Source organism: Sinohyriopsis cumingii, chromosome 12 (assembly GCF_028554795.1).
Source record: "Sinohyriopsis cumingii isolate HCF-2022 chromosome 12, ASM2855479v2, whole genome shotgun sequence".
NCBI lineage: Eukaryota > Metazoa > Mollusca > Bivalvia > Unionida > Unionidae > Sinohyriopsis > Sinohyriopsis cumingii.
In genome coordinates, this window is record NC_142972.1 from 21,179,759 (window position 1) to 21,202,083 (window position 22,325).

General features: G+C 34.4%; 1 protein-coding gene across 1 annotated transcript in view; it reads left to right on the forward strand.

The window, feature by feature from the left end:
• Positions 1 to 21,640, forward strand: part of LOC149786076 (mitochondrial carrier homolog 2-like) — a 54,632-nt gene extending 32,992 nt beyond the window's left edge. The window contains exons 7-12 of the mRNA XM_089976371.1: positions 5,764 to 5,823; positions 6,980 to 7,073; positions 11,501 to 11,533; positions 12,032 to 12,099; positions 13,074 to 13,140; positions 15,222 to 21,640. Of these exons, the coding sequence (XP_089832497.1) occupies positions 5,764 to 5,823; positions 6,980 to 7,073; positions 11,501 to 11,533; positions 12,032 to 12,099; positions 13,074 to 13,140; positions 15,222 to 15,329 (430 nt within the window). The 3' untranslated portion in view covers positions 15,330 to 21,640. The remainder of the gene's footprint in view (positions 1 to 5,763; positions 5,824 to 6,979; positions 7,074 to 11,500; positions 11,534 to 12,031; positions 12,100 to 13,073; positions 13,141 to 15,221) is intronic.
• Positions 21,641 to 22,325: the final 685 nt, after the last annotated feature.

Below are 22,325 nucleotides of genomic sequence, written 5' to 3' on the forward strand. Positions count from 1 at the left end.
ATGTCAGGACTATAAGGTTATAGACTCAGCGGTTGAGGGAGAGCTGTTGTCTGCTCTCATTGTTTACATGTCAGGCCTATAAGGTTATAGACTCAGCAGTTGAGGAGAGCTGTTGTTTGCTCTCAGTGTTTACATGTCAGGCCTATAAGGTTATAGACTCAGCAGTTGAGGAGAGCTGTTGTCTGCTGTAAGTGTCTACATGTCAGACCTATAAGGTTATAGACTCAGCAGTTGAGGAGAGCTGTTGTCTGCTGTAAGTGTTTACATGTCAGGCCTGTAAGGTTATAGACTCAGTAGACATTGAGGAGGATGAAGAACACTCCCTTCTTCCATCTACTTCTGCACTTGGTGAAGATGAAAGAAATCTCTGAATGATTGTTGAACATAATCTGTGGAATTCAGTAGCTGTATTTTATGTCATTTACCAGTGCAAGTCTATTACTGGTGGTGCTGACGTTCAGGTGGTGTCACCATGTTTTCACAAGACATCCAAATTGGTACAGAATATGGTGATCAGTAGTCATGTTGAAGATGTACAGAAGCCGGCAGTACAAGAGCTGCTTCTCAGATTTCCATACCACCTCCTCCACATTTTGGCCATATCAATCTCATCCACAATGAATTGAAGAAAATTGGTAATAAGATTAAAGGCAACATGACACTCAAGAACAATACAGTCAAAGTTAAAGCGACAGGTTACCCCTCAGTTTTGAAGGCAGTGTAATAGGTTTCTCCTTTTCCAAGCCTTCCATTGATTGACTGTGTCATACTACCCTGAAGTACCAGTGATAACCTGCCAGTAAGTGCAAGACTCTGTCAGTTTCAGTAGACATGGATCAACCATTTTATGTCAAATGGCCAATCCAAATTGTTTCAAAGGGTCTTTGGATTTCATTTATACAGCTTCCTCCTCATTAGTTTTTTTTCCTTCCATGACAGGTTCTGGTCAATTCTGCGAAGGTAGAAATTGTACAGAAGGAGATCTGTTCTTTATTCAAGTTGGCAGTGGAGAGAGTTAACACTGCAAACTCTCCATGGTTCTTTCTAATAGGCTTTTCTTCATATCCAAAGCCAATAGAAAGCTCAGACAATTTATACACCTGAGATGACTCAGTAATTACACATGCCAAAGTTCAAAATAGAAACAGCATGGTCTGTCATCAGATGAAAGGGACTAGTTTGCCATCAGTTTACTTTCAGCATAATTTCATGTCCTTATTGATCCATCTTCATGCAAGTTCAGTCAGTTTGGTTTCAAGGAACTGGATATCAATTGCGTGTGTTTTTGTCCTGGTTTCAGTCGCAGTCCATGTGTGTTCATGAAGACCATCAGCTGCATGCATTGTCATCCTGTTCAGGCAAGCCTTGTCAGCTGAGACTGCATCGTACTTGGACAACATCCATCAGAAGCACATGGTGATATATACACATGGTGGTTTCATTTTTAGTGAAGAGGGCAGGAAAATATTCTCTTCCTTCCCTCTCAGCTGGGCTTTCTAGCAAATTGAAAAAGTCAGATCTCGCCTCCTGACAGCACTTTATCCATTCAGATATAGAATTCTTCTAAACCTTATTCTTGTCCATCCTGTGCACATAGCATGGATTTTTGAGCACAGAGTTGGTTACCAACAGGGAGTGAATTTCTGTGAGAGAGTTTTTGCATTCCTTGGCTTGCTTGATGCAGAAGCAGACTGGTTCCTTCTTGGTTGCCCTGATTCATCATGGTCAGCAGCAACTGGTAGACAGTGGAGAAAGCCCTTTACATACACCATCTGGAAATGGAGTCTATAGTTAACTTTTACTTCTGGAAGGATCAACTTTGCAGAAGGTTAAGACTTGTAATGTTGGACAACTTGGTGTTGTTGGCATACCTCATATAAAACAGGAGACCAAATCACCCTACCTCTGTGTCCAGGTTCCATGTTGGTGCTTTCAGCTGAAACTTTTGGTGCAGCTCAGGCATATTCCTGGCAGGCTTAATATCCTAGCCAATTCAGTGTCAAGAAGAAACCTACATTTCACACCAAGTGGTCCATTCATCTGTTGATCTTTCAGTCAATTTTGCACTTTTGGGGCATCAAATGATAGAACTCTGCATGATGAGGTGGAACCACAAATTGCCCCTTTCATATCTCCATTCCTGGAACCTAAAGTCTAGGTGTGGATGCTCTGTTAGTTATTTGGGACAGGTTCTGGGGCTATGCCTTCCCTTCCACTGCTCTGGTACTGCTCTGCTCTGATGAAGCAAACAATGAGGGGCCATACCTGTGCAGTGGTTCTGAAAGCTCATCTCAGATGGGTCAAATCTAGGTAAATGATCTACTCATTCTAATGATACATCTTCCCAAGATAATCCCTGCATCCACTGAACACAATCTCCATCACAGGTTTTACATCTCTGCCAAACAGTCCATTGAATTCATCCAAGTTTTTCTTGACAAGAAAATATTGTTTGTTTCTCATTACTGGTATATTGAATTGATGTGCCACATGGCCATCCATTGTGCTGCCTTTGTACTAGGTTTGTGGTTTATTCTTAGGATTAGGTTATCAGTCATATTTCCATTGAAAGGTAATCACAGTAGAGGTTAGATGTGCATGCATTTCCTCTTGTTACCTTTTCCCCTAACATTATTGTGATTAGGGAATGCATTTGATGGGGGAAAGTACATTTTTATTAAATTATGTTTCTCAGAGAATCCTTACCAAGTGATATTCCTGTAAAGCCCACTCGCATCTTCCCATCAAATGTGAGCATCCTTCTCAATGTATTGCACATCATCAAATGGTAGACATCAGGTACATGTGTAGCTCACCTTGTGGTGGGAGCAAAGGCAATATGTGAATGTTCCTCCATTTGGTCTCAATGGTATAATGATGGGAAGATGAAACTTGCATCTTCCTGTGAGGGATGGCTTCAAGCGGTAGCAGATTTTGCTCCTACCATTAATGTGGTTGAGTAAATATTCTCAATAAAAACTTTATTTACTAAAAACGTTTCTTTTTTATGTGTGATAGAAGATAGGATGATGAATGCGGGATTTTTAAATATTCATTTAGCTATAGTTTAATGTGAGTTTTGTGGCAGAGTACTATTCCGTATGCTTTTGTATGTAATCTATTTAATTATTTCCTATTACCATCATTTGTGCTTCAGAGATCCCCCAAAGTTTTATTGGACCCCCAGTTTTGATGCCAAAGTTTTTTTTTAATATTCAGTCTGACCCCTAGTTCTGATACCAATGGGCTTTTTGACTTTAACTCTTTCACTCCTAAGTGATACACTGGTATTTAATGTGAGTTTTGTGGGATGATACTGTTCTGTATTCTTTTGTGTGTAATGTCACTTATTTTGCGACATATTTTATTTAGTCCAGTGCATTAAAATGTAATAAGCTTATAAATAGTGTATTTTTTGTATTTTTTAATTGCTTATACTCTTGATCATGTGAAAATATCATTTGCTTAGACTCTTGATCATGTAAAAATATTTTTAAAAATACTATAGCATTTCATCTATCATTAACCATAAGAGTAATGTAGCATCTAAGGAAACTTACAAGAATTATATGAACTTTAGTCACTTAATAATGATTTATTAATATGCTGACAGTGCACAATTGTGTTTTTTAAATGACCAACTTTTTCAGTTGCCTTATAACACAAAGAGATCTAGTTTACATTACACCAAACCTTGAGAAATATACAAACGTCATGAATATACCAACCTCTGTATGCTAAATGTGTCCAATTTTGGTCCCAGGAGCTTATATAACTTTGCCCATTTTAAGTAAAACAGAAGTAAATGCATAAAGAGTGGATGGAAAGTGTAGGATTAGTTAGTTATTGATTCATAACTTTTTTGATGTCATGGAATATCTTAGGCATTATTCAGGAAATTATAAGCTTAAAGTTTCACCAGTGCTGCTCTTTTAATCATTCAGATAATCCAATCAGGCAATTTTTAATTAAACAAGTGATTAATTGCACATTGAATGGGCTATCTGTAGAAGAGTATAATGTAGCTAATTTTCTTTAGTTATCCATTCTTCACCAATCCTGACATTTCCTCCTTTTTTCTCCCACCTTCGGTGTTATCTAACGTGTAGAATTATTTTACACCCGGTATTCATTCCAGAAACTTAAATCTTGGGGCCTGTGGTTACCTACCAGGTAAAAATGTCATTTAGAAATAAGTGGGATTGCAAATATCTTTGCCTGTTTATTATTTTTTCAAGAAATCCAAACATATCATTATCACTTGATTTCACATCATGGATTAATTAATTTCTGCAGTTGTTATGTATATTTGAATTTAATTGTTTGTTAGTTTTAAAAATTTGTTATTCCATTACATGTTGAAGTAATGTAATTTTTTTCTCTCTGGAATTTGACATTTTCCAGAAATTACTTTGACCTGACTGTTTTTCATAAACACCTAATATTAGTACTTTGTATCTTAATGCTGACCTAGTTCCTGACCTTGTTTCAGAATTAGTAAGAGTTGGAGTAAACAACTTTTTTTAAATTTATTTTTATTGTGGGATACATTGGGTGAATCGAGACTGTAATGGAGTACGTGACCTTAGACATGTAAAGAGCTTCTAGAAAGTGATCAAGTGACCCTCATATGGGAATCTGCCTTGTGTCTTAAATTAGTGTGGAACATTTTTCTATAGAGATTATTTTTGGATTTGATTCTTAAAACAGTAAGCTCTTTTCCTCATTTTTACTTGTTTTTCTAGGGAAAAAAATTATTTGTTAAATTTTAAAAAGCCTGTTATTTTCACTTTTTCCTTGTTACTGTTTATGATAGCCTAAATACATAACAGAAAAGTCAGTTGTATGCTTTGAATCAGTCATTGTGGTTTTTTGCAAATTCCTAATTCCCTAAAATAACTGTGCCAACTGTACAGGCCATGGTTATTTAAGTTGATATGGTAATTGGAGCAAATTGCGCTAAAGTCAGACTTGACAGCAACTAATTTAGAGTATGTGATTCTAGAAGTGAATATTTTTTGCAGAAATGAATAAATCTATAAACTTAGGCTGTGGTCATTTATCATCTCCTGTCATGAGCAATACTCGGACTTTGAATTCCTCATGCTCTTTGGAATCATTCATTTCTACATAGAATATTATTTTGGACATTTGAGGCTACATTTGTTTCTCTCTGTACACCACTTTAATAATAAATGCTGCATAGTTTTCTGTGCAGATTTCATCAGTGATGGTATTGTGCGTCAGTTGGCAACCAGGCTAATCAAAATCAGTGAGACATTTCTGTCAGTGGATAATTTTATTTTTCCCTGGCAATGAGCACACTTTATTAAGTAAGCTTGTGATACATTCATTTCAGTTAATTAAACTGTAATGATCTTTGATCTTTATTTTTGTGGGTCTTTCTATGCACTCTCAAAGTGCCATGGAGGGAAAATTCTTGCTCCAAAGGTGACAAATAAAAGCCATTGGCACAAAGGTGCAGCCCCAGAATGAACCATTTCAAGGTTTTGTACAAGATTTTTGATGTCTGTATTGTAAATTACTGCATGAGTAAATAGGGAGTGAATGAATGATTTTATGTACATGCTTTGGCACATGTACTTTTATGACTTAAACTGTTACATTTAATATATTTAAAAATAACATTCACCTAACCTCAGTTAATGTGATGTGTATATATACATGTTGATGTCAGTATACCCTTATATTGTATCTCACTGAATAATGTGAAATCATATGGAGTACATGTTTTATTTTTAGTGGTATCTATACTGGCCTGGTGGAAATCTACCAAACAGATGGCATAAGAGGATTTTTTGCGTAAGTTGATTTTAACATCAGCTCTTGATGATGATTTGTGTAGGTTTAAGACAGAAATAGGAGTAAAAATGTAACCAAAAGAACATTAATTCATTGTGGCAAGAATGAAAATAATGTTGCAGCAGAAATAAAGACAGATTTCTTTGTAGCCATAAGTACAAGTAGATTGAGACATTTTCTAGTCATGCTGAATCTTCACTAGTCTTCTCCACGAAGACAGACTGGTGACAAATGAATCTTTACTAGCCATTGGAGTATTAAAATTATGAAAACTACTAGACCATCAGGAAATTTACTACCCACTAGCTATCAAACTACCACTAATTTTGGGCTGTGTCTGTAACATTAAAAGTTGAAGTAATCAATCTAAAAAGATTTCATTAAAAGTTTTAATATATTTTTTCAGTAAAGCTGACCTTAGAAAATAAATATTTGTATGTCTAAAAAAATTGGAAAGGTATCAATATTTGCTAACTCTTGTAAAATGGGAGATAATTGTGACCCCTGCAATGAGATAACTATCAAATGTGAGAAAATAAATTTTTCAAAGTCATTTGTCTCAGTCAGATACAAATTATTTTATGTCGCTGGTTGATTTAACAATTTGTGTGGCATATGGTAAAACCAAGAGTTATAGATTTGTATGTAAATGAAATTTATAGAAAAGTACAGTAGATACCTGTAAATTCAGGCTGATTAAAATTGTGATCTACTTATCAATAAGTTTGTCTGATTGATATGAGATCATGTTCTGCTTATTGTCTTTAACCAGCCAATCAGATTTGAGTATTTCTAATGAGTAGGTGAAAAAGTGATATTTGGAACATTAATAATGATAATTTGCAGTTGCATGAAATGCAAAGCTTTATCTGGTTGTCAGCTAAAAATACATCTATATCTCCTATAGATGTATTTTTAGCTGACAACCAGATAAAGCTTTGCATTTCATGCAACTGCAAATTTCCAGAGTTCACAAGAACATGAATTCCTATGAGGTCTATCCTATATCAGAGGTCAGATTTCATTAAGATTTTGGATTATTTATTATGCATATTTTCTCACTGTACCCTTTGTGATGTAAAATAACACTAGTTAGAGCATCCTATAGAGTCTGCAGGCAGTCACTGCAAAAACCAGATTCACACTTTGTTTTCAGAGGCATCATCCCAAGGATAATTGGAGAAGTTATTGCGATTTGGCTGACCAACTTCATGGCCAGTTTGTTGAACAAGTATTTCATTGAAAGCAAGGTATGTGTATAATTTGCAGACCATGTGTATGGACCTTATTTTGTATCACCTAATCATACACAACTTGCGCATTTTTAAATTAGTTATTCATTCCAATAATTGATATATCAGACATAAATTGAAGTTGTTTAGGTTTTACATGTATCTGGGAAGTAAGACTTTTCATGTTATGTTGCCAAACTTATTGATAGGTTATATTTCCTTGTCATAAAGAAAGACTAAAATAATGAACATTACCTGCATATACTTGAGGATTAATTTTTAGCCCACCATACTAAAGGCCAAGTGAGTTTGTGGTATGGCCCAATGTCCAGTATCCATTGATCAACAGTTATTTGTGAACACACTAGAGGCTTAATTTGTGATCAGGATTGGTTTATAAGTTTATAACATTACGATTTTGGATAAATTTGATTACGAGCAACAGCCATGCATAATAATGAGGTGATCAAAGGTCTGATTCATTGAGCTGGTGAACACCATAGAGGTCATATTTCTAATCAGATTTCATATGATCTTTTTATATGTAAGCTTGTGTCACTAACTTAAGTTTGATTACAAGTGATAATGGATGATTTTGCATCAGGTTGACTGAGCTTGTAAACACACAGAAGGTTTTAGGTCTGATTTTTCTGATCTGATTTTTATCAGATTTAGTTTGTTAAATTGTTGTTTGTTAGCACTTGTGAAATGACAATTCATGTCTTTTTTTCATATTGAAACCATAGTATAGTGCATGCAGTTACTTTCCAGAAGTTTTAGAAGTCAAGGGAAGTACCCAATGATACACACTATCGGAATCACATGTTTTAGGTTATGAATGGTTCTTCTACTTGCAGAAAAATTCAGACAGATGCAAAAGTCACTTTTAAAAATGCATAATACATAAATTTCAATAGAATAAGTTATAAAAGGAACAAAATATTAGAAATGATGGATTATAATAGATAATTTGTAACTAAAGAAAATGTGAAAAATAATATAGCAGGTAACACTCGAAGTTGATAATAAATTGATATGTATTTATATATTTATAAGACTAGTTTGTAACATTGTTGCATATACAGCAATTGACACTGTATCCTTCATCCTCAAAGTTTTTGGAAAACAACTTGGTGGGATAAGTGAAAATAGTAGTATATAAAACTAATAATGGTATAAAAATGAGATGATCTTGGTTATACTGACAATTTTGCCACCTTGACTTTGTGGTGAGCACTGTTCTATCATATTTTCCGTGGACACTTACATCATTGCAATAAATGTTTTATCACTTGCTCAAGTAGCTGATTAAAACATTAACATGTTCGATTATCTGGTTAACCTGGAGTTATCTACCCTGGATCATGCTTTCATTTAACTTCAGTTACAGTTATTGTCTACCACCATTTATGGTAAAACAATGCCTGTGTTTTCCTAATTACTTTCCATCCCAAACCAGCAATCATTAATTAAATGACATCTTGTGTATTTTGCGTAAACTTAGTCTCTTTTATTATTATTTCAGCCTCAAAATAAATTAAGTCTTCCTAGCCATGGGGATAACAATAACAGCTGTCAAACACTTTACATTGCATCTTGGCTGATTACCACAAATCTTGAATGCTTTCATTGGAAGATGCATTGTTTTAAAATATATGTTGATTGGAATCTTAAAATTGTATCGCCTTTTGTGACAGGTAATTGCTCGCACCATCAGAAACATGGATGGACATTTACTAATGAAAAGTTGTAGGCATGTTTTTCGATTTTCTTTTCTGATGATGAAACAAAAATGCATCCATTGGGGTGCACATGATTAAGATTTGGGAACATGGGATGATAATTTGGGAAAACTGTGAGCCTGCACTCAGTCAGGGTTCTCACAGTCTTTGAAGGTCTTGGACAGTGGGAAAAATGAGGTAGCATTTTCAAGACCTTGAAATTTTGGGAAAATCAAGCAGATTACCCTGAGGTCTTTAAAAGTCTTTGAAAATTGAAATAAACCCAAACATTTTAATTTCTTTCCATAGTCACAGATAAAAGTGTCCAAGGTTGTTAGATTTAGATGTAGTTTTCTGGTTTCTTTCTTTTGATTAATTATAGTTTGAGTTTCATCACTAAACAATATTCTAGTACTTTGCATTCTTTGTTTTCTCATATAACATAACTTGTATACAAAATGTTAGCAAAAATAGGTCTTGGAAATCTATGTTTGTGGTCTTTGAAAGTTTTGGAAAAGTCTTTGAATTTATTATTCAGAATTCTGTATGAACCCTGTCAGTGTGTAAGACTGTTGTAAATACCTGTAAATTATTAAAATCTTGTGATGAAGAGTTTCAGAGGTTAGCATCCTGGACTTCTACACAGGAGTACTGGCTTGAACTGAGCTAGATTGGCTGGTTTTTTTGTGTGTCCCTGGGCAAGATGCTTCCTGGGCAGACACTGCTGTCATAGCCCAGCAAAACTAAAGCCACTAAATAAAACACTAAAGCAGTCTCAGCCAGACTAAACCAAAAATGTTTTGTCATTGATGCATACCAATCTCTTGATTCAATAAGGCAAAAAGCTGTGTGGGAGTTTACTAATAATTCAGTGTGCCTTGTATACGATAGAACCAAAAGTGTCTCTGATGCACACCAGAGACATGCCAGCAAAGAAATTCCATGACTTTAAAGTAAATCCTTAGAAGATTGATAATTAATCCTGGCTGAACAGATGGTGGGACTTGGACCCACAGTCTTCTGGTCATGATTCTAATGCTTTAACCACTGAGCCGCCTCATGTCTGTTAGATGCAGATCATAATTATTTTTAAGTTATGCTTCGAAAGTGGTTAGGATGAGGGTAAGGACAAATCCAGGAATCCATGCTGACTGCACAGATTAACTCCCTAAGTAATGTCAGCTAAGTGTGTGAGTGTCTGGTCCTCAGGGAGAAGGAGAGATCCTGGAGACTATTCTGGTTCTATAAATGACACCAACATTAACAGACTATGTAACAACTAGGTTATCCATGCTTCCCCCCCACCTTCAGTTTTAGAATATGTATGAATTTGCATTTACAAACTACCCAAATGAGTGAAACTGGGTATATGAATGAATTTGCATTTACCCAGACAAGTGATACTGGGCATATGTATGAATTTGGATTTACAAACTATCCAGATGAGTGATACTGGGTATATGTATGAATTTGGATTTACAAACTACCCAGATGAGTGATACTGGGTATATGTATGAATTTGCATTTACAAACTACCCAGATGAGTGATACTGGGTATATGTATGAATTTGCATTTACAAACTACCCAGATGAGTGATACTGGGTATATGTATGAATTTGCATTTACAAACTACCCAGATGAGTGATACTGGGTATATGTATGAATTTGCATTTACAAACTACCCAGATGAGTGATACTGGGTATATGTATGAATTTTGGATTTACAAACTATCCAGATGAGTGATACTGGGTATATGTATGAATTTGCTTTTATAAACTACCCAGATGAGTGATACTGGGTATATGTATGAATTTTGGATTTACAAACTACCCAGATGAGTGATACTGGGTATATGTATGAATTTGGATTTACAAACTACCCAGATGAGTGATACTGGGTATATGTATGAATTTGCATTTACAAACTACCCAGACGAGTAGTACTGGGTATATGTATGAATTTGCATTTATCCAGACGAGTGATACTGGGTATATGTATGAATTTGCTTTTTAAACTACCCAGATGAGTGATACTGGGTATATGTATGAATTTGCATTTACAAACTATCCAGATGAGTGATACTGGTTATATGTATGAATTTGCATTTACAAACTACCCAGATGAGTGATACTGGTTATATGTATGAATTTGCATTTACAAACTACCCAGACGAGTAATACTGGGTCCACCATAACTTCTTGTTTAAAGTTCATTGACACCTTTTTAAATTGAAGAGTGTAATAGCATGATTAGCAAGTAAATATAAATCTTTTCTTCAAGATAAAATGTGACTCAATTCTCTTTTTTTCTCCCAGTAATATGACAAGTGCATGTAGCAATATTCCATATCCATCGGTCACTCCATCCACCTGTTGATTCATTTCTTTTCCGTTTCACCACAATATCTTGCGAAACTATTATTAGAGCTTTTGATGGATTGAATTTTGTAGCTAGATGGATAATATGATCACAACACTCGTGCATGTATATTGTAAGTCATGTTATGACATGTTGAGTCTTTTAAGAGTTAGGACCATTTCATCAGTATGCTATTGTCAGATGTATCTGTGTACTATGGACACATTTTGTGTCATTTCTTTCGTACCATCTAAAACCCATGTTTCTGTGTGATGGCTTCTGATTCACCATGTATCACTAAGTGCTTCCAGTCTTCACGATTCTTTGTAGTGTAGCATAATTATATTCTGATACTTTTTTTCAGGAAATGAAGTCCTATACTCATGCATTGTGTGGGGTAAGATTTCTCTTTTTGTTAATAGATAGAAAAAATGTTGATTTTGATTTGAAGTCATTTGTTAGGACTTTTAGAATAATGTTCTGTATGGACTGATTGCTGTACCTTACCTACCCAAACAGTTGAAAGGTCTTAAATATACCAAATGGATCTACAAGTTTTAAAACATTCTTTAGTTGAAATATAAGTACAAACATGTGCATTTTATAGTTTTTATTATTTTCCCATTTTGATATTTTGTTCTTCGCTATCATTTTTATATGCCTGCCAAGAGGTCAAGAGTATATTGTTATAGCATACATCCATATTTTACTTTTTTCATTTCTGCAGAGTAACTTGACTCCATGGATGGTTTTCATTTATTGTAAGGAAAAAACTTATGTGAATTTATGAACTGACTAAAATAGTACTTTTTTCAAAAACTTCAAAAATTGATGTTTCTGATTAAATAAATGATGCTAAAATGATTTATTGTACTTTTTCTGTTTTTTATTTCAGCTGTTTGTATCAGTGATTACATATCCATTCCAGCTTGTCTCAAATGTCATGGGAGTAAATGGAGCAGAGTTAGTAAACTTTATTAAATTGTCTTAACAAGTCAGATGTGCTTTTCATTGTCCTTCTAATCTTTTATGATCACAATGTTTGTTTCTTGTACTGTCACTTTCTATGTTTGTTTTACTAATTAAAAGTATGCTACATTGTGTGCACTCCATTTATCAACAAAATGAATGGTGCAAAATGTCCTCAACAGACAGTTCTTGTTGTGAAGGACTATTTTGTGACCATTATCCCAGATTTTTGTATGAAGCTTCCTGTGTTTATCAATGTATGTATACATTGAAACTTTCCTAAACCATTCCCTTTGTAACCCAGCATCCTCTGTAGATTGACCACATAAATGTGTTCCAGTAATGGTGTCCTAATACTAGACCACTCCATCCGTAACCCAGAATCCTTTGCAGATTGACCACATATATAGGTTCCAGGAAGGCTTGTTCTAATACTAAACCAGTCGATCAGTAACCCAGAATCCTTTACCGCTTGACAATGTCTATAGGTCCCAGGAAAGCTGATCAAATACTAAACTGGCCCCTCAGTAGCCCAGAATTTTTAGCAGATTGATGACATATTTTGGTAACTGTAAGGCTCTTCTAAAAAAAAATACCTCTTTACAGTGTCATATATATAAATCCACAAGGTTTTTTGTTCCAACAGTGTTTCGTTTGGGAAGATTTACTGATGTTATAATCAAAAAATCAAGAAAGTAAATGTTTCAGAAATTTACTGGCCTGAAATACAGATTGTGTATTTATTAAGATTAATTCCTTCCTTCATGTTATGATTTTTTCACCTACTACACATATCCTTATGCCATGTGTATATTTCTAGAACCAATGCATTTTATCATAATCAGTATATTACGATATTCTGTTTTTCACAAGGATGGTTGATTTATCTGTAATAATAATACGTTGATGATGATGATGATTCTAGTTGTTCCTAGCAGTAGTAGTGTACCTACTTTTATCTTTTGTAGACTTGTAGCCTCTCCATCTCCCAAATACAAAGACTGGAGAGACTGCTGGTCACAACTCAGTCAGCAGGTAAGTTTACCTATCAGTTGTTTTTTCATATATTTAAATTTCAGACAATTATAATGTCCTTCCTTTTTTCTGAAAATATACTTCACCCAATTTTAAAAAATGGTAATAGTTCGCAATTATATATTGGCAGTGGAGAATTTTGCATATTGGTTTTAGAACGGCACAGCAAATGGTTCTTAATCAGTGGAATATCCTTTTCTTAAAATTTAGTCCCTTTTCTGTCCATTCTTTTATAATTTGAACAATCTGAAACTGGTTGTAAAGATGTGTTTTCAAATAATGACAGAGTACCAGTTATAACCACACTGTCTTAGAGAAACTTGTTTAATTAGTAAGAAATTTTCATTGAAATTACATTTGTCTGTTTGTGTCCTACTCTACCATGCCTTGTTTTTTATGAGGTGCATATAATGTTACCAGCTGTATATACTCGTTCATAAGATAAGCCCAACTGCAAATTGCACTGACCCAGATCTGCTGTTGCATAATGTACTGGCAGATCTGGTTCTGTGTAGTTTGTTGAACAAACAACATTGATCCTAATCTGAAGGTGCAGTATAATAACAGCAGATTAAGGTCTTTGGTGTTTGCAGTTTGGCTTGACTTATAAGCAAGTATATATGGTATATACATTCTTTGTGTCCTTGTGACATCATATCATGTCTAGTTTATTGCATATGTCATTCAAAATCAGCGACTATGAAAGAACTATATTATAAAGTGGTAAACAATGCCTTCTTCCTTGGATCTCTGTCCGAGGCCTTCCCAAAGGTCCTTTTCTGTTTGGAGAGACTTTGGTGATGATCTGATCCTCTGTTGCTTTCCTACTCAGCTTTGGTAAGATGCATAGTACTGAAGTTGCAGCCCCCTCTTCCACACTTTGGCTCCTTGTTGCAGCATGGAGCTTCAAATGCATTTGCCCATTTAGCTGCATAAGCCTCCTGCATTGGAATAAGGAGCACCCCAAGGAGTTTTACCGATGTGTATGCTTGGAGTGTATTGCATGAACCTTGTTTACCATAGTTTCACATGCAGATCTCATTATGGCAGCCTTGTTCACATAGAGACTTCTGGAGCCAGCTAGACTTTCTTTCGGTGTCTGTGGCACTTTCAGTGGAGATTCTCCACCTCTGTAGGTGTGTAGCTTTAGGTACCTAAAAGATGGGTTATCCTCTCTGCTTATAGGAGTGAACCTAGAACCAATGCATTCTTGGATAATCAGCTCATGAGATTAGGGCAGTTGCCACTAACATAGCATTGAGGCATAATTGCCCCCCAAGCTGTGTGATGACAGTCAGAGATGACATTCTTCAACTTTTTCTTCACAGATCTTTCATCTCAAAGAATTCAGTTATTATAAGCGCAGCAAAGCAGGCTACCTTCTCCAGAGCAATGGGGTGTAACTCTCTTCACTATTTAATGGTTCACTTAGTGTGTTATGATCAAGTAACATTTTTGAAGATTAAACAAGTGTTTATGGTTAAATATGTTTCTTCAGTAATACTTACCTGATTATATGGACACACACTTCCAGCATCACTGCAGTTTCACTAATACCTGATAGAGCATGCACATCTTCAACAGCAGCAACTGACACCTTTTGACAATACATAGCTTGAAAAATACTTTCAGAAGGATAATAAGCAGGTTAAAATGTAGTCTTCAACCTAATGGTTTCATATTCACATGTCTTCTTTGCATTTTTTTAGGATGTGAATTTATGTTGGACTACCATATTCTTTTCTGGTGTCACACTGGTAGATTTACTGACTTTTCCTCTAAGCTAGCGTTATGTTTTAAATAGGGACACCATGTGATTTTCAAGTTTTTTTTGGACAGAGTGGTATATAACACTGTTCATGTAAAGCATAAAAGTGACCTTCATCTGCCTTAAAAAAAATGGACATGTGAGATGTACTCCAACAAGTTTGTGTCATAATATTTTTTACTTTCAGATGTGGGCTATTCAGTAATGGGAAACCATGTGATACAAAGCTTAAATTAGCAAAGAACAAGAAGTAACTCAAATTTAACCAGTTTAATTGGAGTAATGTATTTATTTGAATTTTTGCCTTTTTTAGGGACAACTCAAGAGAGGAAGCAGCATATTCTTCAGACAGTACAATGGACCTGTGTTAAACAGAGGCGGAAAAATATACCCAGCCAGAGCTCACATGTTTATACAGTAACATGGTTACTTGTTATCAGGGAATCTGGACATGCATATTTAATCACTTTGGAAAAAATACATACTTTACACACCAAATATTGTGACTCGACTCAGTTGGTTAATGAGTGTTCTGAACATATGCAACCAGGGATTTTTTTAAGGGTTTGCAAGTGCCAAATGTGAGCCTGCTCTCAATGAGAAAGCTGTCAAGATCAAGAAGAAATTTTGCATTAAGTCCTAAAATTGGTTGGAATCTTTACCAAACTTTTGGTGCCCAGGCAACACTCTCACTTACTGAAGAAAAATCACTGATAACCATTGTGCTAGGAATACAAAAAATATTGCTCACAAATGCTAGAAATCTTTAAATTTGTATGCATCTATATATTTTAGTATTGTTATACCAGGACTTTGGAAATGGTATGCTTGAGCTTTTCACTTAGAGCTGAAGATCAGTACAAGTTTTGTGTATTGACATTTGAACTTTGTTAAATAGGGGAAGGAAAGGTTGAAAGTCGTGAAAGTTGAGCTGAGGCTTACACTTGGCAATTTATAAATTAGCAAAAATCATTGATCAGGGATTTTGCAGGTAGATAAAATTACAAGTAGATTTAAATCATCACTAATATTTTAAACATGATCTTAAAAAAAAATAATATTTTTGGGATAAGATAACAGAATCTGAAAAATTCTTTGTGAGGCTTTTCCTATCAGCCCATCTCCATGCTTGCCAATACAGAATGTTTCTAATCTTTTTTTTCTCTACATCTCCAGAAACAAAATAGTTTATATGACAGTGTACACGATGAAAATGTCACTTTAACTTATTTGAAAGGTTGTGGAAATTTGTGACCAGTAGGTTTGTTTTCATTGATAACAAGAGTTGTTTTATTTTGAAACTTTTCTCCCTCTAACCACTTAGTGTTATCTTTTTTTCACTTTTCTGTTTAAAGGGAATTAAGACTGTGTGAATAATCTTTATTGTATTTTTGTATAAACCATTAAGAAAGATAACAGATGGTTAGCGTTATTTTCATCCCATTGATACATATCTCTTATGAGCTGTCCATCATCAGATCTCTTGCATTGAATTAAACAGCAAATGTCATTAGCAGCAAACAGCTATTAAATATGAAAAATAACTAGTAAAGGAAGTGTCAGCAGCAGCAATTAGCCAATGAAAATGGAAAATATCTAGTAAAGGAAGAGTCAGCAGCAGCAAATAGCCATTGAATATGAAAAAAACTAGTTAAGGAAGTGTCAGAAGCAGCAAATAGCCATTGAATATGGAAAATAACTAGTAATGGAAGTGTCAGCAGCAGCAAATAGCCATTGAATATTGAAAATAACTAGTAAAGGAAGTGGGGGCCCCAAGTGGCCAAGTGGTCTAAAGTGCTCTCCGTTACGGATCACTGCCATCTCACCATGGTCTGCATGGATTTGTGTCTCGGATTCAGCCAATGTAGGTATGTGAGAAAGCTTGCCAGTATCTTCTCGTGGGTTGGTGGTTCTTTCCATGGTTTTCCTGGGTTCTTCCTCCACCATTAATACTGGCCGCTATGTATAGCCTATCCTGTGCTGAAAAATGGCATTAAACCCTACAACAACAACAACAGTAAAGGAAGTGTTAGCAGTAGCAAATAGCCATTGCATATGGAAAATAAACAATAAAAGGCATGTATCAGAATCCAGATTTATGTGCTAAAGTTTTTCAAAGTTAACATACATAATTGTACATCAATTTGCAGAAAGAGTCATCTGCAGAGCCCTAATTTTGTTCCGATTTGTCCATTTTACACTATAAATAAATGATATCGAGGCATTTTCTTGACAAGTGATTAATTATTCATTAATAGCAGTTGCTTCAGCCCATCTGAATATGAGGGACAACATATTTTATGTAGGCTATGACAGGAGAACTTTCAGGAATGGATACTACACATATTTTATGTAGGCCATGACAGGAGAACTTTCAGGAATGGATACTACACATATTTTGCAACATATTTAAATTTAGAGGCAGGTTCAGTATGAAAACATTTCATATTTTTCCTTATTTGTAAAAATTGAACAAATTTTAAAAATTTTATTGCTACCACAAAAATAGATTGCTTTATGTACCAGGCTGTTGTTGATGACATTATGCACCTGGATGAACTGCTGTCACATTGGTAGATTTCATTTGATCCTTTTTTGCACTGAAGATTTGAATCTCTCTAGGAATACTCTATTGAAAAGGCAATAGAATATTAGTTTTGCTAATTTGAGAAGGGACATCTCAAACATGTTAGTAATGATGTTTTTTATTATTCTGTGGAATTCTTTAAATTATGTATTAACTGTTATTCTGCGGAATGCATTTTTCAAGTAAATGTATTCATTTCTATAAATCAATTACACAAATTACAATATTGATTATATGTACTTTGGACTGTCTTTGCTATTTTTACAGAAGACTCATTTCAGTGTAAACATCTTAAGAAAACATTAGATGACAGTTTCCTATGCACAACTAGCTCAGGTAACAAAGATTTGTTGTTGGCCATGTCAGCTTTTTGTGAGTTTCGCCTGGGTTTTTTATAGAACCAAATACTAATTTGAGATGGCTTTCTACACATCCTTATTCCTGGGCTAGCAGGTCAGTATTGGAATTGCTGCTTCCATTCTTTTAAGAATTTGTACATTTTGATTTACTGTTGAATACAGACTGGGTTTCATCTCAGTTTCTTTTTCATGCCAGTCTTTAGTTGTTATTAGGATCAAATATGGTTTGTTAAATATACATATTTTAAGGAACACATGTTTGGGGAGATTAATGATTATAAGACTAGTCTGTATAGATCATACTCGTGTTGCTGCATGCAAATGTTTCCTGTAACTAAATGGAAGAGATTCAGCTTAAGCATTCAAAGGCATTTAAAACTTTTCCCAAGTGCTTGGGTAGATATTTGCAAAAAGTACATTATAAATGATGGTTATTCTTCTATGATCGGTCACATAATAAATAAATTGTACCCCAAATATCTGTTGTAAAAACATCCCAAAAAATTGACTCAAGCAGCTTTGTGATTCTAATTTAAGAATGTTCTGGCAAAATTCTGTACTTATGAACATGCATATGGTTGTACTTCTTACATGAACATGTGATTCAGTGAAAATTTAACTTTTCATAGCCAAAGAATGAACAGTGATCTTGTGTAAATGTAATTAGTGATAGGCTATGGAATAAACAGTGATGCTGTGGAAACTACTAATCCTACACACCTATAAATGATATTGTTGTCATTGGAATAAAAATGATGAAAGTTTTGGGAAGAATTCCATACAATATGATGCATTGCATTTTGAAGTCACTGCTTTTTTTAATATACATATTTTATAACTTTTATTTTGTGCAAGTCACAAAGAGAAAATAAATATGCCAGTTACCTGTTTTGGGGAAATGTTATTGGCACTAGTTCTCTGAGGATACACTGTTAACTTGGATGGTAAATAAAGCCCGCCTTCTTACTGTCACCCTATAATTCCTAACATGATCATTAACTGTGCTTGATTTGATAATTGGAACATTGTTTTCTTCTTAGTTCATTAAAGCAGATGTTAAAAGAAAAACTTAGAAATGTGTTTTCGGTTTAAATTTCTGTACCATTTGAAAAAAGAACTTTTTTCTCAATGTTCCATCTCTCCGTTTTCTGCTATCTTGAAGAAAAGATGACACCAAGGTTGCTATGAAATCTCTCTAAATTTATTCTCAAGTTTAAAAGGATTAGTGATCACTTTAATTAGGCTTGGAATTAAATTTAGAATGAGCAGTACTAGGATAGCTTTAAATGATTCTTCCCAGTTAGACTATTATTAAATCAGTTAATCAATATTTTCTCTGCCACTCTTCCCAACAAGCTTTCAAAAAAAGCAGTTGCTGCATTTTAGATTATTTTATCACAGACCACAAGAAATGTTATTTGCACTAAAATGGTTATTCCATCAATACACAGATGCAATAGTAGATGCTTGTCTCATTCTAAATATTGCTCATAATACCAAAACTTAGTATTAAAAAAAGGGTGATGGTGCCATCATTAATTTTGGACAGTCTGACTTTTCACTAATTTTAACACTCCATTTTTGGGATTTGGGGATGTATATTATGTGGGAGCAATGAATTTTGATTCACACAGTTTAAAAAAAAAAGTTACTACAAATTTTCTAATCAAATGTTTTCTCCATATTTGACCTTTCAATAAGGAGGCCAGTTTAACTTGATTGGCATGTTATGTCACATCTACTTTACTTGGAAACTGGAATCAAAAATACCAATTTCACCTGGCCATAAGGTTAAGTGAGCTTATAAAGGGCTTCTAAATTGATAAAAATTATGCTGATCCATGGTCAGATTGGGTCAATGGTTCCTGAAAGGAAACCTAATTATTTTTCAAAATACACTCTACAGTAATTTACCAAAGCATCTTAGCATGTATGGCTTTCAAGCATTTACCAATGATGCCAATCTGCCATCAAATATGGACATAATTACTACAGATTTAAAAAATACATGTAGACAACACTTTCTTAGAAACTTGCTGAACAGAAATTGACCTTGCTTGGTTTGAAGGGCTTCATGGCTGCACAAATGATGCTGATCTGTCCTCAAATATGGCCATTATCACTAAAAACTTTAAACATAGTAAAAACCACTAAACAACATTTGACCAACTTGGATAGAAATCATTCAGGCATAAAAGCCTTCTAATGCTGATGTGCTATGAAATGTAAATGAAGATACAGAGGAACATCAAAACAATTGTTTTCATAACATGAACAATCCACAGTGCTGGAATAAATGTCAACACAAAGCATTCTACTGACCTATAGTTCTTGGCCAACTGATCTAGCATTTGGTTAGCAATATCATGCCCACTTGGGCTTTTTTTAAATAAAAATATTTATAAAATCTATTGTGGTGGTAGTTCATTGCAAATATTTATTTCATAATTTATTTTATGAAAATAATCATCATGGTATATCGTTTATTAAAATCAGACCATCTCCCAAGTTCTTGGTAAGGACTTCACACCCTTAGATTTATATTTTCCCCTTATACTTGGCAGATGTTTATCACATCATGTACAGTCCATATAATAACCATGGTCCTCAGAGCTGCTCATCCTTCTTGCAGCAAAGACAAGAATCTTTGGTATATATAGTGTTGCCAGGAGAAAAATATTGTGCAGTAAAATGTTTTGTACTGTTGGCTGTTAGATCAGAGGTTCTTTGAACAGACTTTTATAAGCACTGAAAAATGCATTCAGTGGGCCACAAACACCACTAAAGTTAATTTTAGTTGTCTACTATGTTTGACCCTTTCAGTACTCATTCAAAATACTTAACATAAAAAATGATAACTACAGACCTTGATAACACAAGAGCAAAGTTAGTTACAACAGCTAAATGAATATATAAATGAATGTCAGTTTGAGCTAAAGTATTGTTGATAGCAGATGACAGTAGATGCAGATATCCTATACAAATCAGCCATTTTTTAAAAGCATTTTGGGTAATTTTCCACAAGGTATTAGATTATGACTGTGAATAGATTTTTTATTTTGCAAAAATTTTCATTACTATAGTGTTAGAACTCATAAAAGTATAACATTTTACCAGTTTTACCTGCAATACCATGCAGAAAATTGCTATCAAATGTCCGATTGGTACTGGAATTTCCATGTCTACCGGCTGTTGTAAATTATGCTTCTGAAACGGACATTCATTTACTTACAGAAAACAACTAAACTTTCATGTTGTCAAGGTTTGTAGTTTTAAATTTTAATTTGGTGAAATATTTTTTTAAAAGTTTACAAAGAAATTGAGGTGCCTGAAAGATCATGTTGTAATGGGCCATGGTGCTGGATATCTATTATAGTGAACTAAATTGTACGGTACTGGATGGCTACACAGATAAACAATATATGCATACATATAAACTCGTATAACTTTTATATCACTACCAAAGTATAAATCACTAACATTTTGTAAAATAAAGGACAATTTGAGAAATGTGTGTCATTGTTTGTTTGTGGAATTATATGTTGCTTTGATTTTTAGCTAATCGTTTCTAAATTGAGGTATGTAAAAATGTGTCAGTTGGCAGCTGGTCATATTGCTATATAAAATATACCACAGGATTCCTCTGATGTGTCTTTTAACAAGTAAGCTGTCAACTAGCCAATTTTTACAGACTTCCATTTCTAACAGTTAGCTAAGAACTGATAACAATATTTATTTCCACAAATTAATACTGTGGTGCATTTCCCAAATTGTAGGAATTGATAATGGACTGGTTTTTGTCTTTATTAATAAGTAGATTGAAATGTATCAGTATCACTTTGCTAGTATTGATTTGGGCATCAACAGTGTTATCAAGGATAGCAAGATATCAGTATCACTTTGCTGGTATTGATTTGGGCATCAACAGTGTTATCAAGGATAGCAAGATATCAGTATCACTTTGCTGGTATTGATTTGGGCATCAACAGTGTTATCAAGGATAGCAAGATATCAGTATCACTTTGCTGGTATTGATTTGGGCATCAACAGTGTTATCAAGGATAGCAAGATATCAGTATCACTTTGCTGGTATTGATTTGGGCATCAACAGTGTTATCAAGGATAGCAAGATATTAGTATCACTTTGTTGGTATTGATTTGGGCATCAATAGTGTTATTAAGGATGGCATTAGAAATTGGATACAATAACCTGGCACAAAACATGTACCTAAATGTTTGTCAAAGGTAAAGTTTGCTTATTTCCTCTTTTAAGCTGTATACATTTAAGAAGAGTTGCAGCTCTTGAAACAGTACACTCTATCTAGTCTCCATCGATTTGGGCATCAACTGTGTTATCAAGGATAGCAAGATATCAGTATCACTTTGCTGTTATTGATTTGGGCATCAACAATGTTATAATGGATAGCAAGATATCAGTATCACTTTGCTGGCATCAACAGTGTTATCAAGT